This window comes from Ochotona princeps, chromosome 22, assembly GCF_030435755.1.
Source record: "Ochotona princeps isolate mOchPri1 chromosome 22, mOchPri1.hap1, whole genome shotgun sequence".
In the NCBI taxonomy this organism is placed as follows: domain Eukaryota; kingdom Metazoa; phylum Chordata; class Mammalia; order Lagomorpha; family Ochotonidae; genus Ochotona; species Ochotona princeps.
In genome coordinates this window covers 39339303-39360276 of record NC_080853.1, presented here as the reverse complement: position 1 = coordinate 39360276, position 20974 = coordinate 39339303, and the positions used below count along the sequence as shown (strand labels likewise).

Genomic DNA, 20974 nt, shown 5'->3' with positions numbered 1-20974 from the left:
GCGTTAGGTGGTACCTCATTGATGTTTTAATTTGGATTTCCCTTATTGCCAGGGAAATTGAGCATTTTTTTTATATGTTTATTTGCCATTTGGGTTTGTTCCTTTGTGAAATGTCTGCCCATTTCCCATGCCCATTTCTTGAGTGGCTTGTTTGTTTTGATGTTTTGGTTGTTTTGTAGTTCTTTGTATATTCTGAAAATTAGCCCTCCGTCACCTATGTAGTGCGCGAAGATCTCCCATTCTTTGGGTTGCTTTTTTAGTTTGTTGATTGTTTTCTTCGCTGTACAGAAGCTTCTTAGTTTGATGAGGTCCCATTTGTTTATTCTGGTTTTGATTGCTATTGCCTTTGGTGTCCTTTTTAGGAAGTTGGGATCTACCCCTAGATCTTGTAGAGTATTTCTGACATTTTCTTCCAAAAGTTTGAAGGTTTCTGGATGTAGGTTTAGATCTTTTATCCATTTAGATTTGATCTTGGTGTATGATGAGAGATGTGGGTCTATCTTTTTGTTTCTGCAGGCTATCAACCAGTTGTCCCAGCACCATTGATTGAACAGACCTTCCCATTTGCCTGGGTTGTCATTTGTCTTTTTGTCAAAGATTATTTGGCTGTATTTGTGTGAGTTCCCTTCTGGTGTTTCTATTCTGCTGCATTGATCTTCTTCTCTGTTGCTTTGCCAGTACCACGCTGTTTTGATAATCACTGCCCTATAGTATGTCCAGAGGTCTGGGACTATGATTCCCCCTGCTAACTTCCTGTTCATGAGAATGGTTCTAGCTATTCATGTTTTTTTGTGTTTCTAGATGAACCTTTGGATCATTGTTTCCAGATGGGTGAAAAATGTTTTGGGCTATTTGATTGGGATTGCATTGAATGTATATATTGCTTTTGGCAGTATAAACATTTTAATGATATTGATTTTACCTATCCAGGAGCATGAGATGTTACTCCATCTTTGGAGGTCCTGTTCAATTTCTTTTTTAAGCAGTTTGTAGTTTTCTTCAATTAAGTCTCCTACATTTTTGGTTAGGTTTATTCCCAGATACTTCATACTTTTCTCTGTTATTTTTTTTAAAGATTTATGCATTTTATTACAGCCAGATATACACAGAGGAGGAGAGACAGAGAGGAAGATGTTCCATCCGATGTTTCACTCCCTAAATGAGCCGCATCGGGCCTATGCACGCCGATCTGAAGCCGGGAACCAGGAAACTCTTCCGGGTCTCCCACGTGGGTGCAGTGTCCTAATGCATTGAGCCATCCTCAACTGCTTTCCCAGGCCAGAAGCAGGGAGCTTGATGGGAGTGGAGCTGCTGGGATTAGAACCTGTGCCCATATGTGATCCCGGGGCTTTCAAGGCGAGGACTTTAGCTGCTAGGCCACGCCGCCGGGCCCTTCTCTGTGATTTTGAACGGTATCTTGCTGGTTAGGTCTTTTTCCATCTTTGGGCTATTTGCATACACTATGGCTGCTGATTTTGTTCATTAATTTTGTATCCTGCCACTCTTCCAAACTCTCGTATAAGATCTAGCAGTCTCTGTATTGAGTCTCTTGGGTCTTCTATGTAGAGAATCATGTCATCTGCGTATAGTGAAAGCTTGACTTCTTCGATTCCCATTTGGATTCCTTTGATTTCTTTTTCTTGTCTTATGGCCTCAGCAAGTACCTCTAAGACTATGTCGAACATCAGCGGAGAAAGCGGACATCCCTGTCTTGTTCCAGATTACAGTGGAAAGGGTTCCAGTTTTTCTCCATTCAGAATGATGCTGGCGTTGGGTTTTTCATTATGTCTTTATGTATGTTTCACCTGTATAGTGCTATGTTTCCCAAGCCCTGGAGCTGCTGTCTGCTTATTGCTACCACATTAAAAATACTCCTAGCCATGGAACAGGATTACCAGCCTCCCCAAGTATGGTTTGTGCATCTGCAGCAAGCAATGAGTTGAATGGCAACCAGTGACGGGTAAGAGGGACCAGACACTGACCAACCTAATACAGGGGCTCCATCATGCTACAGAGATTCCCGATAACTGGTAAGGGCAATGAACCGAGAGCCCACAGCCTAAGACAGGTGCATTCAAGTCTGCTTTAAAACAAAAAAGGGGGACCTGTTGTAGGCTAAAGAGTTGATTAGTGCGCATTAGTCTGGGCAGCACCAGGAACTGGGCTTGTAGCTAAAAACACCTAGACTAATTGGACTTATGTGTTTCCAATATCTTGCTAAATGAGGATGTGGGGGGAAGAGTATATAAGGAGAGGTGAAGGAGCAATAAAGAGAGACTTCACAGAGACTTCTACCATCACTGGTCTCCTGTTGGTGCTTCATCCCCAGATCTTCTCCATGTCCACATTACTGGCTCTACTGGCTAGAGCAGAAAATTCTTCAAATTTGAGAACATAAGGATTGCAAAACCCATATATTGCTGTACTAATGAACGTTCAGCATGACCAATGTTTTGCTAGGTTTTTTGACAGTTTAAATCACTGTTATTGGAAAGTAGTACTGGGACTAAATGAGGCATGGGCTGATGCATTTCCAAAAGCATGAACCTGAAGACTGTAGCACAATTTTTGCTAATGTTGAATGTTTTCTTACATCATCTGATAAATTAACTGAACAATAAATTAAAGCTGGTTTTATGCTATTTTGTAAGCAATTGTAATAGTCAAATTTTCAAATTTGTCATAGGTTTATTTATTAACATGTATTAATATTACCAGTTGAGTGAACTAGGGGTGACATTTGCAAGATTAAAAAGATTTTATATTCTATTTATAAGGCTAACAGAAACTATGTTTTTAATATATTAAAAGCCTCCAAAAACATGAATAATGTGGATCATTAATGGAAGACATATCTTTGAATTTATTCTTCTTTTAGCTTGTGTGTCCTAGTTGTGTGTCAGAGACATGTCAATTCTCAGTATGTAAGCACTCATGAGAGAGTAGAAAGAACAAAAAAGACCCTCCATTCACCAGTTCCCTCCCACCAGGATGCCATGGTCTCCAATTCCAGGCTTGGCCAGATCTGATCCAGGAGCAAAGAATCACATTTGTGTCTGTCTTGTAGTATCAGGGCCCCAATCCCTGACATCACTCCCTTCCATTTCCAGTGTGTTATTGGAAAGTTGATGAGAAGTAGAATGACTGATACAGAAACTGGTTCTGAAACAGGATCCCAGCATCACAACTTGGGGTTCAACCTGTTATGTCTCAATGACAACCCTGAAAAGAAAAATATTTTAAGGGAGAATTCTTATGAAGCTTCTCAAAATGGTGTCAAAGAGGCAGCAAATGGAGAAATATTTTGAGAAAAGTCAGGATTCAATCAAGACAGGGAGACTTGGTGCTATTGGAACATAGAACTGATTCTTCCCTCCCACATCATGACCAGGTCAAGTGTGAACTGCACTCCAGGCAATTGCAACTGAGAACCCAGACCTCCACCTCCTGCTGACTGCCAGCAGATGATATCTCTGCTTTTTCTGTGCTCAGTTGCCTGTTGCCAGAATCACGCTCAGGCTGAGTGGTGCTGAGAGGTATGGGCCCAGGGCCTGCTAGGGTGATGAGGCTCTTTATTGATTCTGAGGACACCTAGATCCCATCTTCACCATATGCAATGTCCACTGTGGGTGAATCTCTATAGAAGCAGCACATTTGCAGTGACTTTGGATTGGAAGTGTTAAATGTATTAGGGAGAAGTCCAGAGGGGACTGGGCTTCTTTTCTTTCTTTCTTTTTTAAATAAATATTTTTTTAAATATATTTTTATTTGAAAGGCAACATTACAGAGAAAGTAGCTGAGATAGACAGTGATCTGGTGGTTCACTCTGTAATGCCCTCATTAGCTGAAGGTTGGCTGGTCCTGGTTAGGAGCTTGGAGTTTCTCCTAGTTCCTTGACATGAGTGCAGCGGCCCAAGCACTTAGAACATCCTTTGCTGATTTCCTAGTCATTAGCTGGGAGCTGGATTGTAAGCAGAGCAGCTGAAGTTGAAGCAGCACACATATGGGAGGACAGTACTGAAGTTAGATGCTTAGCCACAGGATGCTGGTGCCATCTTTTTGTATGCTCTTTTTTTTTTTTTTTAAAGATTTATTATTATTGGAAAGCCGCATATACAGAGAGGAGGAGAGAGAGAGGAAGATCTTCCATCTGATGTTTCACTCCCCAAGTGAGCCGCAATGGGCCGGTGCACGCCAATCCGATGCCAGGAACCAGGAACCTCTTCCGGGTCTCCCACGCGGGTGCAGAGTTCCAAAGATTTGGGCCATCCTCTCCTGCTTTCCCAGGCCAGAAGCAGGGAGCTGGATGGGAAGTGGAGCTGCCGGGATTAGAACTGGCGCCCATATGGGATCCTGGGGCGTTCAAGGCGAGGACTTTAGCCTCTAGGCCAAGCCGCCGGGCCCTGTATGCTCTTTTTTTAGCAGCAAGGATAGAGCATGGACAGAGAGTACTCTCAGAAGCTGATTCATTACCCAAATTATTGATGCACATCAAGTTATGTTATAACTGGGAGCAAATGAGGCAGATATGACAGCAGAGCAGGTTTAGCAAGTGATTTGTATACCTGTACTTTCTTTCAAGAGGGCTAAAGTCCTTGTCTTGCATTTGCCTGGATCCCATATCGGTGCTGGTTCTAACTCCGATATATCTGCTTCCCATCCAGCTTCCTGTTTTTGGCCTCAGAAGGCAGTTACATTGATGGTGGTGTTGATCATAATGGAAAAACAATGAGTTTAATTTCTGGATGAGTTCTTACATGATATTTTGGCTTCGTAAAATGATGCAATGAATTATTTAAAAAATGGCAAGTGTGTTTAATATGTCAAACTCCACTCCACACCAAAGTTGATTGTATTCTCTATGCTATTAAACATATTTATATGTTGACATTAATATAAAGTGTAACAGTAAGGAATTGTCACACATAAATTGCATGAATCATAATGATTGTTTCAGGCACAAGAGCTTTTGGGGGAAGGTGCTATAATGTGTTTTCTTTTTAAGAATGGAATTACAATATGAATTAAGTTTTTACTAATTTACAGTCAGACTGACCAAAGGTATACAAGAATATTTTTTTTTAAAGATTTTATTTTTTCTTACAAAGTCAGATATACAGAGAGGAGGAGAGACAGAGAGGAAGATCTTCCGTCTGATGATTCACTCCCCAAGTGAGCCGCAAAGGGCCGATGCGTGCCGATCCGATGCCAGGAACCAGGAACCAGGAACCTCTTCCAGGTCTCCCACGCAGGTGCAGGGTCCCAATGCATTGGGCCACCCTCAACTGCTTTCCCAGGCCAGAAGCAGGGAGCTGGATGGGAAGTGGAGCTGCTGGGATTAGAACCGGCGCCCATATGTGATCCCAGGGTGTTCAAGGCGAGGACTTTAGCCGCTAGGCCATGCAGCCGGGCCCAAGAATATTTTTTTAAGATTTATTCATCTTTATTGCAAAGTCAGATATACAGAGAGGAGGAGAGACAGAAAGGAAGATCTTCCATCTGATGATTCACTCCCCAAGTGAGTGCAATGGCCGGTGTAGCAGTGCTTCGAAGCCAGGAGCCTGGATCTTCCCCCAGGTCTGCCATGTGGGTGCAGGGTTCCAAGGCCTTGGGTCAACATCCACTGCCTTCCCAGGCAGCAAGCAGGGAGCTGGATGTGAAGTGGGGCTTCCGGGATTAGAACCGGTGCCCATATGGGATCCCGAGGCATTTAAGGTGAGAACTTCAGCCAGTAGACCATTGCGCTGGGCAAACAAGAATATTTTAGTAGTAAAGAATCAAGAGGACTTTCCTTTGGGGTTGCATTGTGGTATAGTGTGCAAGATGTCTGTTGGCGTACTGTGTATCAGTGCCAGAGGGTAAGGGAAATCCCAGAGCTCATGGAATTTTATCATACAGTTACAAATAAAATAGAATTTAAGTGCTTACATACCTGTAAAAATATGGGCTGTAGAAGTGTTTTCATAAAATTGTCTTAATTGAATTTGAAATGTAATTCTGTAACGCTCACCAAGATATATCCACAAATCAACTTAAAATAGGTAGTTTTAAATATATTTTATAATTTTTATAAATACAATATTTGTTTGAAAGGTAGATAGCAGAGTGGAGGGAGATGTTCCATCAGTTTGTTGATTCACTCCCAAAATGTCAAGACTCTGCCATGCTGAGCCCAGCAACAGGAACCCATCTGGGTTTCTCAGAGGGTTCTTGGAACACGCCCACTGTGTTCCAGGCACCATAGCAGGATACTGCATTGGAAGTGTTACATAGCCAGTAGGTATAAACAAGGCATTTGGGGATTAGATATGATCTATCCCAAGTCACAAACCAACCACAAACCACAAACCAATCATGACATTCACTCCTCCTAGTCTGATGGTTTTCTCTGGCTGTTGCCATAATGTAAGTGAAAGCACTTTTCAAACTATGCTGCTATCATATTTATGGATGTCCTATGGGCTAAGGCAAATACAGTTTCAAGATCAAGTGTCATTGAGGGTTTAGGACCTGGGAAGTGCCATTGAAGTCTTAAGAACTTCCATTTGGAGCAATTAGTAAAAGGCTGTATAGAATAGGTGTGTATTATATCTATTTTTCATATATAGGTTTACACAGAATTACTCTGAATGAAAGATGTTTGCCTTCTGTACAATTTTTATTATTAGCAGCAAGAACCATTTTAATGGAAGTCCTTATATGGAGTCTTGCGCAGCTCATCTGTAAAAATGGAGAAAACCTTAATACCACCCAAGCATGTTTCTGTAGCATTAATTTGATATTTTTTGTGTGGTGTGTTGTAATTTGAATAATAATTGTTGAAAAAATAAGTTAGGGCTTGACAGTAACATTATTATTTTAATATTCATATATTCATTGGAAAGTCAGATTTACAAAGAGGAGAGAAATCTCTTGTATCTGCTGGTTCACTCCCCAGGTAGCTGCAATGACTGGAGCTGAGACAATCTAATGCCAGCATCCAGAAGCTTCTTTAAAGTTCCGTGTGGAAGCCGGGACCCAAGGCAATGGGCCGTTCTGGAATGTTTTCCCAGACCTAAACAGGCTGCTGATACAGAAATCTAGCAGTCAAAATATGAATCAGTGGCCATATGGGATACTGGCATATATAAGGTGAGGAATTTAGCCACTAGGCTATGCAGCCAAGCCCAGTAATATTATTTTAAAATTTGTAGTAGTTTGCATTAGCCAAAGGAAAACTTGAATTTAACCACTGCCAATTAATGACATTGTGGATAGGGTTCAACAGAAGCTCTCCAGGCACTTGTAAAGCACTGCTCTTGCCCAGGGAAACTGATGGCTATTGTGTCTCCATCCATTGTGTCTGCCTCAATGCTGACATTGCTTAGCACAGTAGGAACCATTAAGGAGACTAGGAACAAGCAAGACCAATTCGCAACTGTCTTTCTCCACCTTCTCTTGCAGGTGTTGCACTGCAGCCCATGACATGTTTCCCAGGCTGAAGAACACAAACCCACCTTCAGTAAGTTATTTGTTTACTTCTCAGCTTGCTTTACACTGTATTTGAGGAGTTTTTTTTTTTTTTAACCAGCTTTTTTCTCTCTTTTTTTTATTCATTAATTACATTGTATTATGTGACACAGTTTCATAGGTACTGGGATACTCCCCACCCCTCCCCAAACCCTCCCACCATGGTGGATTCCTCCACCTTGTTGCATAACCACAGTTCAAGTTCAGTTGAGATTCCCCCATTGCAAGCATATACCAAACATAGAGTCTAGCATCTTATTGTCCAGTCAAGTTCAATGGCTTCTTAGGTATACTCTTTCTGGTTTGAAAACAGAGCCAGCAGAGTATCATCCTCATCAATTAAAAGCTCCAACGTATCATCAGTAAAAATTTACATCATTATGGAATTAATTGACATAGTAATGAGTAGCCAATATGTTAAAAATAAGAAAGCTATGGTTCATCTTCTCCATGGAATACTACTCAGCTATTAAAAAAAAACAAAATGCAGTTCTTTGTGGCAAATGGGCCAAACTGGAAACCATAATGCTAAAGGAAATGAGCCAATCCCAAAGGTTAAATACCACAAGTTTGCCTTAATTTAAGATGATATGATGTTATGTATAACATGTTATGTTATGTATGTTATATGTTGTGTATAAACTAAAATTGAAATGTCAATGAGGTGGTCACAGAACGTGGTTAAGAACTAGTATTTGAGGAGTTTTATGATGGTTTCTAAACTATAGTGAAAAAAACAAATATGAGAGAAAGAATGTAAAATTGTCATAACTAAAATATTGGAGCTGTCAGACTTCCTCTCCAAGTTTTCTAATGCCATAACAAAACAGGGTAATTTTTACATGATTTAAATTGAAATAAAGAATTTGTTCATGATTGCAGGATATCAAGTTTGAAATGGTGTTTATTGATGTTGTATATGATAAAATGAAAATAATTTAATACATAAATGAAAATAAACACTCAAAATTTTGGAGTAGTATGAGTTTCCAAATATACAAAAAAAAATGTATTAACTTTCCAGTTTTGCTTTATTGGAATTGCTGAAATTGTGTGATGCCTAATAACATTTGGAGGTTACTACATTTATGAGCTACTACAGGAATGTTTGGAGAATAAAATATGTTGCATGTTCTTTTATTAAAAATTTACTGAATTGCAGAAAGAGTAGAGAGACAGAAACAGACATGTCTGCTATCCACTGATCGATTCTCACAATGGTCAGGGCTGGATCATGTCAGAGAAGATCCAGGAGGTCCATCAGTCTCCCACTCAAGTGCTTGACACATCTTCCACTGTTTCCAATTCATATTGCCTTAGGGCTGGATTGGAAGTAAGACAGATGATAGCTTAGCCTGATCGCCCACAGTGCCATTTCCTATTGCTGTTTTTTTTTTCTTTTTTTTCATAAGATTTACTAGTTTTAACAGCAAAGATACTAAGAAAGAGAGATGTGGAGAAACATCTCCCATCTGCTGGTTTGCCCCTCAAATAAACAAAATGACCAGAACTGAGGAAGTCTAAAGCCATTTGCCAGGTGTCTTGCCCAGGTCTACAACTAAGTTACAGGTAACCAAGTGCTTGAGCCATCCTCCACTTTCTTTCCAGACTTGTTATTAGGCAGTTGGATCTGAACTGGAGCATGACGGCTATGAAACAATATTCATATGGGATGCCAGTGTCTTTACTTGGTAAGGCACAGGGCCTGCCCTCTGTTGCATTCTGGTTTTTATTTGAAATGCAAGGTTGCAGAGAAAACTTGGGACAGTGAGAAAGAGATCTTCCATCTGTAACTTTGTTTCGTGCATGGCTGCAATGGCAAGAGCGATGCCAATCCAAAGCCAGGAGCGTCTTTTGTGTCTCACGCATGTCTACAGATGCCCAAGGACTTGAGCCATCCTCTTTTGCTTTCCCGAGGCAAAAACAGGAAACTGTGTTGAAAGTGGAACATTCAGAATATGAACTGCTTTCATGTGGGAAGCTCAGCTCACTATGCCACTGTTCAGTTCACAGATCCTGACAGCTTTAAAAGGAAACACAGGCAGACCATGAAAACTCTGACATGCTCCCTGCTTCTTCCAGGTGATCCCTGTACTAGTTCCAATGTTTGTGAGAAGGTTAAAAACATAGACAGTCCTCTAGTACCATTTTTCTTGAAGATTTATTTTATTTTTATTGCAGTTAGATATACAGAGAGTAGAAACAGAGAGGAAGATATTCCATGCAACAATTGTCTCCTCAAATGACCTCAATGACTGGGGCTGACCCAAACCAAAGCCAGGAGCCCAGAGCCTCTTCTGGGTCTCCCATGTGTGTACATGGTCCAAAAGCTTAGGGTTGTCCTCGACTGCTTTCCTAGGCCACAAGCGGGGAACTGGATGGGAGGCAGGGCTGCTGGGATTAGAACTGACACCCACATGAGATCCTGAGATGCTCAAGGCGAGGGCTGTAGCCACTAGGCTACCATGCCTGGCCTTCTCTCTGGTTTTCAGGTAAATAAACCTTTCAAAAACAGGAGACAAAAAAAACCCCCACTTAAATGTGAAGGAAAGTCATATTTCATTAGGAAATACATTTTTCTAGCGTGACTGTATTTGCACTGTGGGCTTCTTCGATTATTGAGATTGTAGCATTTGCTAATTCAGAAAAGCATTTAGTTTTCACATTCTAAATTTCTACTGAAGTCTGCAGTAACACGTGTTTCATGCTTCTTACTCTCATCCCACATGTCACTGAATCCAGTGCTTCCATCAGAGTGTCTCATATTAATGGAGTCCTTTCCCAAAGCACATTTTTGCATTCTCAGCCAGATGAAGTGGAATCTCATTCTAGTATTCATCCCATTTGATCTTTGATTTAAGTTTCTACATTGTACTCACAATTTGTCAAATACAATGATGCAAGTAGTTCCATGTTTTATTCAAATTGACAATTTTATCTTTCAATCTTCATGTGACCTTAACAACATCAAAATACCCAGTTTGGTAAAGAAATGATCCAAGAACCTCATTAAGTAGTTCTCAGGAAGTAGCCATTAAGGAAATGTAAATCAAAATCACAATGAAATACCATCTCAACCCTGTCAGAATGGCTATTAATATTTGGAAGAAAGGGTAACAAATGCTGGTGATGATGTGGAAAATGGGAACTTTTGCACGATGTTAATGGGGTTATACATTAATTCAGTTCTGTGGAAAATAGTGTAAAATTTCTTAGATGATTAGAAATAAGCTTGTTGTATGATTGAGCAATGTAGTATTTGCATGTTCTGAAAGTTTTGAACACATTGTATGAGAGAGATGTCTGTAGCCATTTTGTTTATAGTAGCACTGTTCCTAATATCCAAGTATGGAATGAGTCAAGGTGTCCATCATTAGATGAATGAATAAAGAAAACATAGTATGTATCTACAATAGACTGTTATTCAGCTGTGGAAAGCAAAATTCTGTGGTTTCTAAAAAAATGAGTGTAACTAGAGGGCAAGATGTTAAGGGAAATATCTTAAATATAGACACAGAAATATGACCTTGTGTTATATAGAGTAGTGTAGAAGGACATTGTGTCCCTAAGAGGTCAGTGAGCATAGTATTGCAACTGATAGGATAGCATTTGTATGAGAATTGAATGGATATCTTTTGTATAACTGAGTAGGTATCATTTGTATGAGAATAGCTGAGTGGATAGAATGTGAATGAGAACACTTGGTGGGGTATACAAAACAAAAGAGTACAGAATTATGTTATAGAAACAATCCATGGGTTCCTTAGAGAAGCTCAATACCTCCTCCCTTATCCTATATGACCCTCTATAAAGTCTAAAATGTCTGATGCTACTAATAAACTTCCTCTGTTGATCACCAATTAGCAGTCCATGCATGTCATTATTGTCTCCATGTGCCAAGTCCATTCCTCATCAACAACTAACAAAGTAGCTAAAAAATCACAAGCAACAAAAACAAAAAAGGAAGAAACAATGGTGCATATCAGTATTTGTGCAAATGCGATCTTGTCACTTTGATTCATATCTTTGCCAAACAAATGGTTAAGAATGAAAGTCTATAATTTGATGATCTGTGTTTGTCAACTGTGTGTGATTGAAGCATCTTTTTACATTATTATATTTACAGACTTTATCTATAGAACTCTGATTATCTTACTTTCCTTTAAATCACTTCATGAAAAATTAGGATCTTGAGTGCAATGTAAATTTAAAACATGTTATTGCCCTTTGTTTCTCTCCTGACCCCAGATGCAGGGGAAAAAATGAAAATATTAGTGTGCATACAGTGGTATTACCCACTTTCACCCTGTAGCCCTTGACTCTTTGTACCCTAATCAACCACGTAAAAAAAATAAATAAATAAAAAAATTGTTAAAAAAAAGCATATTATTTCAAATGTTTAAGAACACAAGGGAAGATACAAAAGAAAAAAGAAAAAAGGCAAAATGGAGGAGGAAAAAGGAAAGATACAAAAGAAATATCATTCTATTGTTAAAATTATGTATCAGTTACATTAATTCTGTTTTTATATTAAAATCATTAATAAGTAGCTAGGAAAAAAGACAAAAAAAAAAAGCCCAAATAACTTCCTAATGTTAAAGTGCTTCTAAAACATATATCAAAAAAAAAAAAAAAAAAAAGCTATGTTTGTTACAATGTCTGTTCAACTCCCAGGCTGTGAATGGCTGATATTATCTGCTTTTAATTAGAAGATAGTTCTGTATAAGGCTACAGCTTGTTTCCCCACTAAGCTGTAGTTCTCTATGTAGAAATTTAAATTTTAATTTAATTTAAATATTTCATAAAATGTAAACAAATAGTAGAAAGGATTTTAACATGTGCATACTCCAAAGTGACAAAAGATTATGGGATTCATATGTATATATATTTAAGATAATTGGAGATATATATATATATATATAATTCTAGTATAAGTTGCAGGAAATATTTGCTATTTTATGAAAGTTCAGTTTAAAAATATTTTCGGGACCGGTGGCGTGGCCTAGCAGCTTAATTCCTTGCCTTGAAGGCACCAGGATCCCATATGGGCGCCAGTTCTAATCCCAGCAGCTCCACTTCCCATCCAGCTCCCTGCTTGTGGCCTGGGAAAGCAGGAGAGGATGGCCCAAATCTTTGGGACTCTGCACCCGCGTGGGAGACCCAGAAGAGGTTCCTGGATCCTGACTTCATGTCAGCATAGCACCGGCCCATTGCGGCTCACTTGGGGAGTGAATCATCGGATGGAAGATCTTCCTCTCTGTCTCTCCTCTATGTATATCCGCCTTTCCAATAATAATAAATCTTTAAAAAAATATTTCCAACATTCTATTATTTCTTGTTGGAATAAGAAAACTGAATTATATTATTGCTTTATATGATTTTTAAATATCAGAAAGTTTGAGAAAAACATTCATAAATTATTAAAGATTTCCTCATTATCATGTGCAACATTAAAGATGTGTCTTCTTCATCTACCATGTTATTTAGTTTAAATGTTTATATTTGCAGATTACATAGTGAACTCATTTTATAATTGTTTCAGAAAATCTAACACAGAATACTAAGGAAATTGTAGCTTCAAATTGCAAAAAATAATATAAAGCAATTTTTTTGTTTACTCTATGTTGATATGCATATTGTAAATAAAGCAACATCTATAGAAAATGCAAATTGAACTCAGAAGAATTACATTCACCTTACTATTACAGATACTGAGTTAATATTTTGGCTCAGTATTAATATGATTATTTGTTATAATTCATTGGAAAAGCAGAGTGGCAATGCCAGGGACAAACCTAGAGTGATGTCTTTTATTGTAGGTGCTTTGTAACAAAGCCTTCAATAGTTCATTGCAATCTTTAGAGAAAGTGACCTTTGAGAATAGTAAGGGATATCCTGTTGTAGTATTGGATTTGCAAAAGCAATACAGGACAAAATATTTTTATTCTGCAGCTACTCTATAATGTTGTATAGATCGTAATTAAATTGCATTCATAAAAGTTACAAATTAAATATTTAGAAAATGTACTGTCAGTGTTTCCATTTAGTGATCCAGAATTGAGGAGACATACTGTTACAGGTGTTGGTGTCAATTGAAGATGTGGCTGTGGACTTTACCCAGGAAGAATGGCAGACAATGGACAATACTCAGCGGACTTTGTACAGAGATGTGATGCTTGAGACCTATCACAATCTGCTGTCTGTGGGTGAGTGAAACTCTGTGATGCCCAAACAGAATATTTCTGTGTAGATGACAAATGAAAGTTGAGTTTACAAAGTTTAGTAGTTGTTAGGGCTAGTAGTAACTTTGCAAAGTCTACAACATTCTCCATTAACAGGGTACTGCATGGCAAAGCCTGATGTGGTCTTCAAGTTGGAGCAAGAATCAGCACCATGGACAGTGGAGAAATCTGTCAACCAGGGACTTCCAGGTAGGTCAGCACATAGTAGGCAGGGACAGTAGTACTTCTCTCAATAAATGTTGACTGCAATTCTCTGATTTTTGTTTTTAAAGTTTCTTGCTAAAGAACAGCAGATGAGACACAGGCATTCTGCAGTCTCCATGTGTAGGTTTATTCTAGCAATGCCTTTCAAAATTTGCCAGCATGTAACTTTAAATCTAGAACTATGATGACAAGAACCATCTAGAACCATGATGACAAGCAATTGAGACGTCATTTGCCACCTTCCAAGTTACATTTTCATGAAGTTGTATTTGAAGCAGAGTAGCCAATACAAGACAAACTGGCATTGATAAATGATGTAAGATGCCCAAGCCTTAGTTTGAATTTCTGTGCCACATTTTCTGTCATACTATCCAACAAATTAAAATACATATTTCCAAGTGATTGAATTTTTAAAATTTAATGCACAATATAATGCTCATAAATGTCCACATATTACTAATATTAAAATCTGCTCTATCTTAGAATGTCAACAAACCTCATTGGCTCTACTTGAGCCTTGGAAAAGAAACACTTAGATGTGATTCATGGATATGGTTACTCTTTTCCTCATTTCAGATTCCTACAGAAAAAATGAGTTACTAGGAGCTAATCAGAAAATTCAAGAAATAATCTTCAGGCAAGTTGTAATCACAAAAATTATGTAATAGCTCCAAAGAATAGCATTGCCACAAAAATGCTTACTATTAGCTCTGGCCATATTTAAAATATGATCTAAATGGGAAATTGTACAAAACAAAAATGAGAAATATTATTTCTGTTTCTTTTTTTTTTCATTTGCAGAGAAGTTTTATTTGCAAAGTGGCCAGGTGAATGTAGAAAGCAGAGGATTGAATAGCATTTCTTGAGAGAACCAGGAGATGGAGTGACTCTTGAATGGAGAGAGAGGAAAAGACACCACATTTTTTCAGAAGGGTCTTAGGTTTTTAAGTGTCCCTTGGATGTTCCTTGTCTGGACAGGAAACTGTGGGTATGACATTTCCCATCTGTATATTCTCAACAAGCCAGGAAATAGCTGCTACTGCACAACTCCAGATGTACCCCTGCCATTCTATGGCCGTTCAGGTCTTAGAGGTAGGAAGCCAGGTGTGTGATCAAAACGGGATGGAGAAAAAATAAAGAAACTGGTCTTTTCTCAATTTATCTAGGAAGTGCAAGGGGGGGTCATGCAAAGCACCAAATAGGTAATTTCAAAAGATTAATTCCAAGTGCATGGCGTGGTAGCCTAGTGGATAATTCCATCCCTTGCACATACTGCGATCCCATATTGGCATTGGTTCTCCTCCTGCTTCACCTATTTAACATCAATCTCCTTGCTTGTGGCCTGGAATGGCAGTTAAGGACAGCCCAAAACCTTGTGACCCTGCATCTGCGTGGATGACCTAGAAGAGGCTTCTGGCTCCTGACATTGTGTCAGCTGAGCTCCGGCCATTGCGGCCACTTCAGGAATGAGCCAGCACATCGAAGATCTTTTTCTGTCTCTCCTCATGTGTATATGTGACTTTCTAACAAAAACAAATCAGTCTTTTTTTAAGGATTTATTTATTTTTATTACAAAATCAGATATAAAGAGAGGAGAGACAGATAGTAAGATCTTCCATCCGATGATTCACTCCCCAAGTGAGCCGCAATGGCCGGTGCTGCGCCGATTTGAAGCCGGTAACCAGGAACCCCCTCCAGGTCTCCCACAAGGGTGCAGGCTCCCAAAGTTGTGGGCCATCCTCAACTGCTTTCCCAGGCCACAAGCAGGGAGCTGGATGGGAAGTGGGGCTGCTGGGACTACAACCAGCGCCCATATGGGATCCTGGAACATTCAAGGCAAGGACTTTAGCCACTAGGCCACGCTGCCTGGCATATAAATCAGTCTTAACAAATAAAAAGTTCAAACCAAAGCAGAACACAAGTTGGTGCTAGGAGTATAACAATACTGAATCATGAGAAAGTAGCTCAGAACTTGGGTATAATGTCACATGGTTGGCATTCAAAATCTGCCAAGGAAGTTTCAAATTATACAAAAAGTGACCTTTTCCAGGAACTGGCAGTCCCCACCCCAAGTTTTCCAAACACAAGCACCCATAGCCTTGTTACCAGAATAGAAAAGCTCAAATAGGTAGTTGGTGATCATAACCTCTTACACCCTGAACTGCTGTGCTTACTGTCTCCACACTCTGAAAGTACAATGCATCTGAAGGTGTCACCAGAGCTAGGCCGTCATAGTGGTGGTGTGAGTGAGTCGTTGAATGGGCCCATATTTATGCAGTCATGGGACACCAAGGGTCATTTTTATAGGTTCAGCCCACCTTGAAGAATGGCATACCAACATTATGCAGTGTTCTCTCTGCTGAGTTAGCCACATAGCTCTGGTCTAAGAATAAACGTCTTTTTCATATGCCATGTTGGGCACACCAGCAAATGTTATCAGGAATGCTCCATGGTTGATTTCTCTGTATACTATGGAAACAAAAGCAGAATTAGTTGTAGACAGAAGTTTTACCTGCTAAGTGACCAGTTGCACTTGCAAGGAGGTGGGGGCCAGAGAAGCACCTCACATGAGGGAGCCCAAAGATGAGGTGGTTCCCTCAAGGAAAGAGGGAGAGACAGCATAATGTGTTTGAATATATTTTTTTTCTATAGAGAGTCTAATGAAATGCCATTTGGGAAAAAGTGTGCTTCTAATGTCCCTGAGAACAGCCTCCAGAGTGGGGAAATTCTCACTCAGCAGAAGATGCACATTTGTCAGCAGTCTTTTGAACACAATGGGAAAGAAAAAGCTTTCAACGCAAAGAAGAAATTCTTTATGTGTGAAGAAGTTTATACCAAAGAACCATGTAATAAACAACCTGTCAATGTGGGAGAGACACTTCAGGTTGAAAAGAAAATGTTCCACAACAATATTTATTTTGGAAAACATCAGCAAACACAATCAGGAGAGAAACCCCATGGTCATTTCAAGAGTGAGAAATGTCTTATGAATAAAACAGATGTCAAAGTAAATCAGATAAGCCAAACAGCAAAAAGTCACTATATATGTGGCTGCTGTATAAAATCTTTTAGCTGTGCATCCTGCATTTCCACCAAACAGAGAACTGACACAGGAGAAAATTTCTATATGTGCAATGAATATAAAGAACATGTTTACCAGAAGTCAGAACTGACAAGAGATCAGATCCTTCATGCTGGAGAGAGACCATATGAATGCAATGAACAGGGGAAAGCCTTTGACAAGCAATTATCTCTCATTACACCTAAGAGAATTTACATGAAGCGGAAAACATATGAATGTAGTGAGTGTGGAAAAGCCTTTACCAACCAGTCACATTTCATTAGACATCAAAGAATCCACACAGGGGAAAAACCTTATGAATGTAGCCAGTGTGGAAAAGCTTTTTCTCAGAAGTCATCCCTAATCATGCATCAGAGAATCCACACAGGGGAAAAACCTTATGAATGTAGCCAGTGTGGAAAAGCTTTTTCTCAGAAGTCAAACCTAATCATGCATCAGAGAATTCACACAGGGGAAAAACCTCATGAATGTAGTGAGTGTGGAAAAGCCTTTACCAACTTGTCAGATCTCATTGAACATCAAAGAATCCACACAAGGAGGAAACCTTATGAATGTAATGAGTGTGGAAAAGCTTTATCTCACAAGTCATCCCTAATCATGCATCAGAGAATTCACACAGGGAAAAAGCCTTATGAATGTAGCCAGTGTGGTAAAGTTTTTTCTCACAAGTCAAACCTAATCATGCATCAGAGAATTCACACAGGGGAAAAAACCTTATGAATGTAGCCAGTGTGGAAAAGCCTTTACCAACTTGTCAGCTCTTATTAGACATTAGAGAATTCACACAGGGGAAAAACCTTATGAATGTAACCAGTGTGGTAAAGCTTTTTCTCAGGAGTCACATCTAATCAGACATCAGAGATTCCACACAGGGGAGAAACCTTGTAAATATAGTGACTGTGGGTCTCAACACATCAGAAAATCCACACAAGGAAAGCTGTTATGAATGCAGTGAGTGTCCAAAAGCCTATTACAGTAAGTCACACCTCATTGGACATTAGAGAATGCATGCAGGATAAGAACCATATAGATGTAGTGAGTGGGGAAAATGCTATTGCAGGCAGTCAGGTTTCATTGCACATCAGAATTCACACAGAAAACATTATGAATGCAGATAGTGTGCAGACACCTTTTGGAAGTCGTCAGTTTTGATTAGACTCAGATGATTCACAAGGGAAAAAAGAAACATGAAAATAGTATGGAAATGCTGCTGGCTGGAGAATACTTAATCATGCACCAGAGAACCCACATGGGGGAAAAACTATGGATACACTGATGTGGAAAAGCCTTTACCTCCAGACAGGTCTCATTTTATATCAGCAAATTCACAAAGATGAAGTATAATGAATAATCAGTGTGGGAAATTGTTCATAGTATTAATTTCTGAACAAGTGTGGACAAATTCATACACAAACACATTTTGAGTGCAGCAAACTTCAGAAGTCCTTTAACAGCATATCCACAGAAATAAATAAAATATGACTGCAATGACTGAAAAATCATTTTTTAAGTCAATCTTCCTCAAAGCCATGAAGATCAGAAATAAAAAAGCATGGAAAGATACATTAAATACCATAAACTTGTTGTCATTGGCCTCAGAGCTTATAAAGTGAATGAAACAAACATTAGCAAGAGTGTAAATAGAAAACTGTAAATGTGCAACAGATGTTGAAAATTATTGAAACTCTCCAAATGTGTTTAATAATACACATGAAGAATGTCACAGTATTTCAGAACACAGGCTATGTGATGCTAACATACTAAGATGTGATTTGTACACGATCTCCCCTTGTTATGAGGGGGAAATTGTGAATGAGTTCTGTTTTCAGATTTTAATGTTAATAATAAATGTTCAGTGCATAACACTTGTTTGATATCCCAGCTTTACCATGTACACATTCATCTAATAGAGCTTTTTTATGAATCTCAAAATTCCACATCCTATTATAAACTTACATTACAATCAAAGATATGAATGGATGCATGAGACAATTCTGATGGTAAAGATCCATCTTTGAAGGATGAATCTTGGGCAGAGTGGAGATTCTCTTGCATCATCTGGACAAACATGGATCATGTTTGGCCACTGTTCTTGAATAATAAGTGTGGGAGATCATCCCTGGATCTCTGCCTGCTCAGCACATGTGGGAAGCTATAGGTATATGGCACACCATTTCGCCAAGAGAAACCTATGACAGTGTCCTCAGTTAACAACAACTCCATCTTGGCCTGGTGATTAGGTATATAGCCAGAGTTGTGGGCTGCACTCCAATCTCTCTGTCCTTGGAGGTGCTATACTGAAACTTCCCTGATAAGAAACTCTAAGAATTTAAATGCAACCCTCATCCTGTTTAGCAGTCACTTGTAATGAACATGCCCCAAGGAATAGCTTTCAGCCTAGCTGCTAGCTTATATTGGCTTACCTGCATGTGGCCTGCAACACAGCTTCCAACCCTGCATGTGGAATGTTAACTGTGATTTGTTTAGAGGATATGGAGAGATAGACATGTCTATCAACCTGTGACAAAGTCATTGTTGGGTGGGAGTACTGTCGAGATCATCCTTGTGCATTGTCACTTTCCTACTCTGTATAAGCTTGTAACATCTTCCTAATAAGTTCTCCCTCACCAGTTAGTCTATGGTGGTTCTGCAGCCGAAAAACACCATCGCCTCACCCCTAACTGGTCTCTGGGCCTGCTGATTAGGAAAATCCCCAAGATTCAACAGGTGGATACCAGAGACATAAGAATTGTCTGACATCAGGCTATCAGGGCCACTAGATTTTTCCCTTCCCATGGCTCATGGGTCCAACACCAGCATCCCCCTGACTGGCATGACTTGACTCACCTCATCATCCCCAGCATGTGTTGCAGCCTGGCTATGTGCAGCTTGCCCCTAATTCCACTTCATGCTGCTCTGTGCTGTGGCCTATCTTGACCCATCACACCTCCAGCTCAGCACAGATATGAATTGCCTGTTGTGTCCTGATCCTGCCCCAATGCAATACAACATCCTGGTTCTCAGATCTGCTAGTGGATGTTATGAACTGGCCCCTCCTGGCCCCCTTTCACAATAAGGTAATCCCAGCTCAACACACAAGACACAGATTTTCTCTCAGACTGAATTGGGCAGCATGATGGAGACACCAGGTTGAAATTTCTTACATGGAGGAGGTTACTTTCAGGATATGAGATTTTTGTTAGAGTGGGTAACAGTGCATTTTTTCCTTTTTCCTTTTTCTTTCTACACCCCATCCAGCATGTTAAACAGTGTGTACTGTTGTAAAAGTTATTGCAACTTGTGTGATTAAGCAGTTGGTGTACATTTATAGCATCTCCCTGGACTGGTGTTTGTCCTCATTAATACTGAGAAGGTTGAACTTAAAAGCCGCTTTGAATTTTCTGTCTCTTGAGCAGTGTTCTCCCTGGGATGGACATTTTTTTTTTTCATAAGTAAAATGGGCTGCGGATATGAGCTCCAGGATTAAGGTCAAATAGTGAATCCTAGCTGAAATAGTTTTCAATGAATTGAATAAAGATTTAACAAAAATTTGATACCTGTTAATTTTTTTAATTTTATATTTTTATTGGAATTTCAGATATACAGAGTGGAGGAGAGGCAGACAGGAAGAACTTGCATCCAGTGATTCACTTCTCAGGTGGCGTCAACTGCCTGAGCTGAACTTACCTGAAGCCAGGAGCCAGGAACTGCAGGCCCCGGTCTCCCAAGGATTAACTCCACAGCTTAGCTTGTTTCTCAGAGCATAACAGGATTGGTAATTTTGGCCTGATACATATAGCCACTGGCTTAACCGCAAGTTCCTGCTTCCTATTTGTCAAGTTATCTGCCAAGGGATTGGATAAAACTCAAGGGATTTAGGGTGGCCACGAGAGGATTGGATAAACACTGGGAGGAACTGAAGGGATTTAGGGTTGCC

General features: G+C 39.5%; 2 protein-coding genes across 2 annotated transcripts in view; one reads left to right on the top strand and one right to left on the bottom strand.

The window, feature by feature from the left end:
• LOC131483044 (zinc finger protein 84-like) overlaps window positions 1-20974 on the bottom strand; it is a 286703-nt gene that overhangs the window by 225824 nt on the left and 39905 nt on the right.
• On the top strand, window positions 13621-19794 carry LOC131483017 (zinc finger protein OZF-like). The gene is given in 6 exon segments (XM_058679858.1): window positions 13621-13715; window positions 13848-13940; window positions 14532-14596; window positions 16612-17745; window positions 17747-17936; window positions 19673-19794. Coding segments are annotated over 6 exon segments (1674 nt in total). The 5' UTR covers window positions 13621-13645.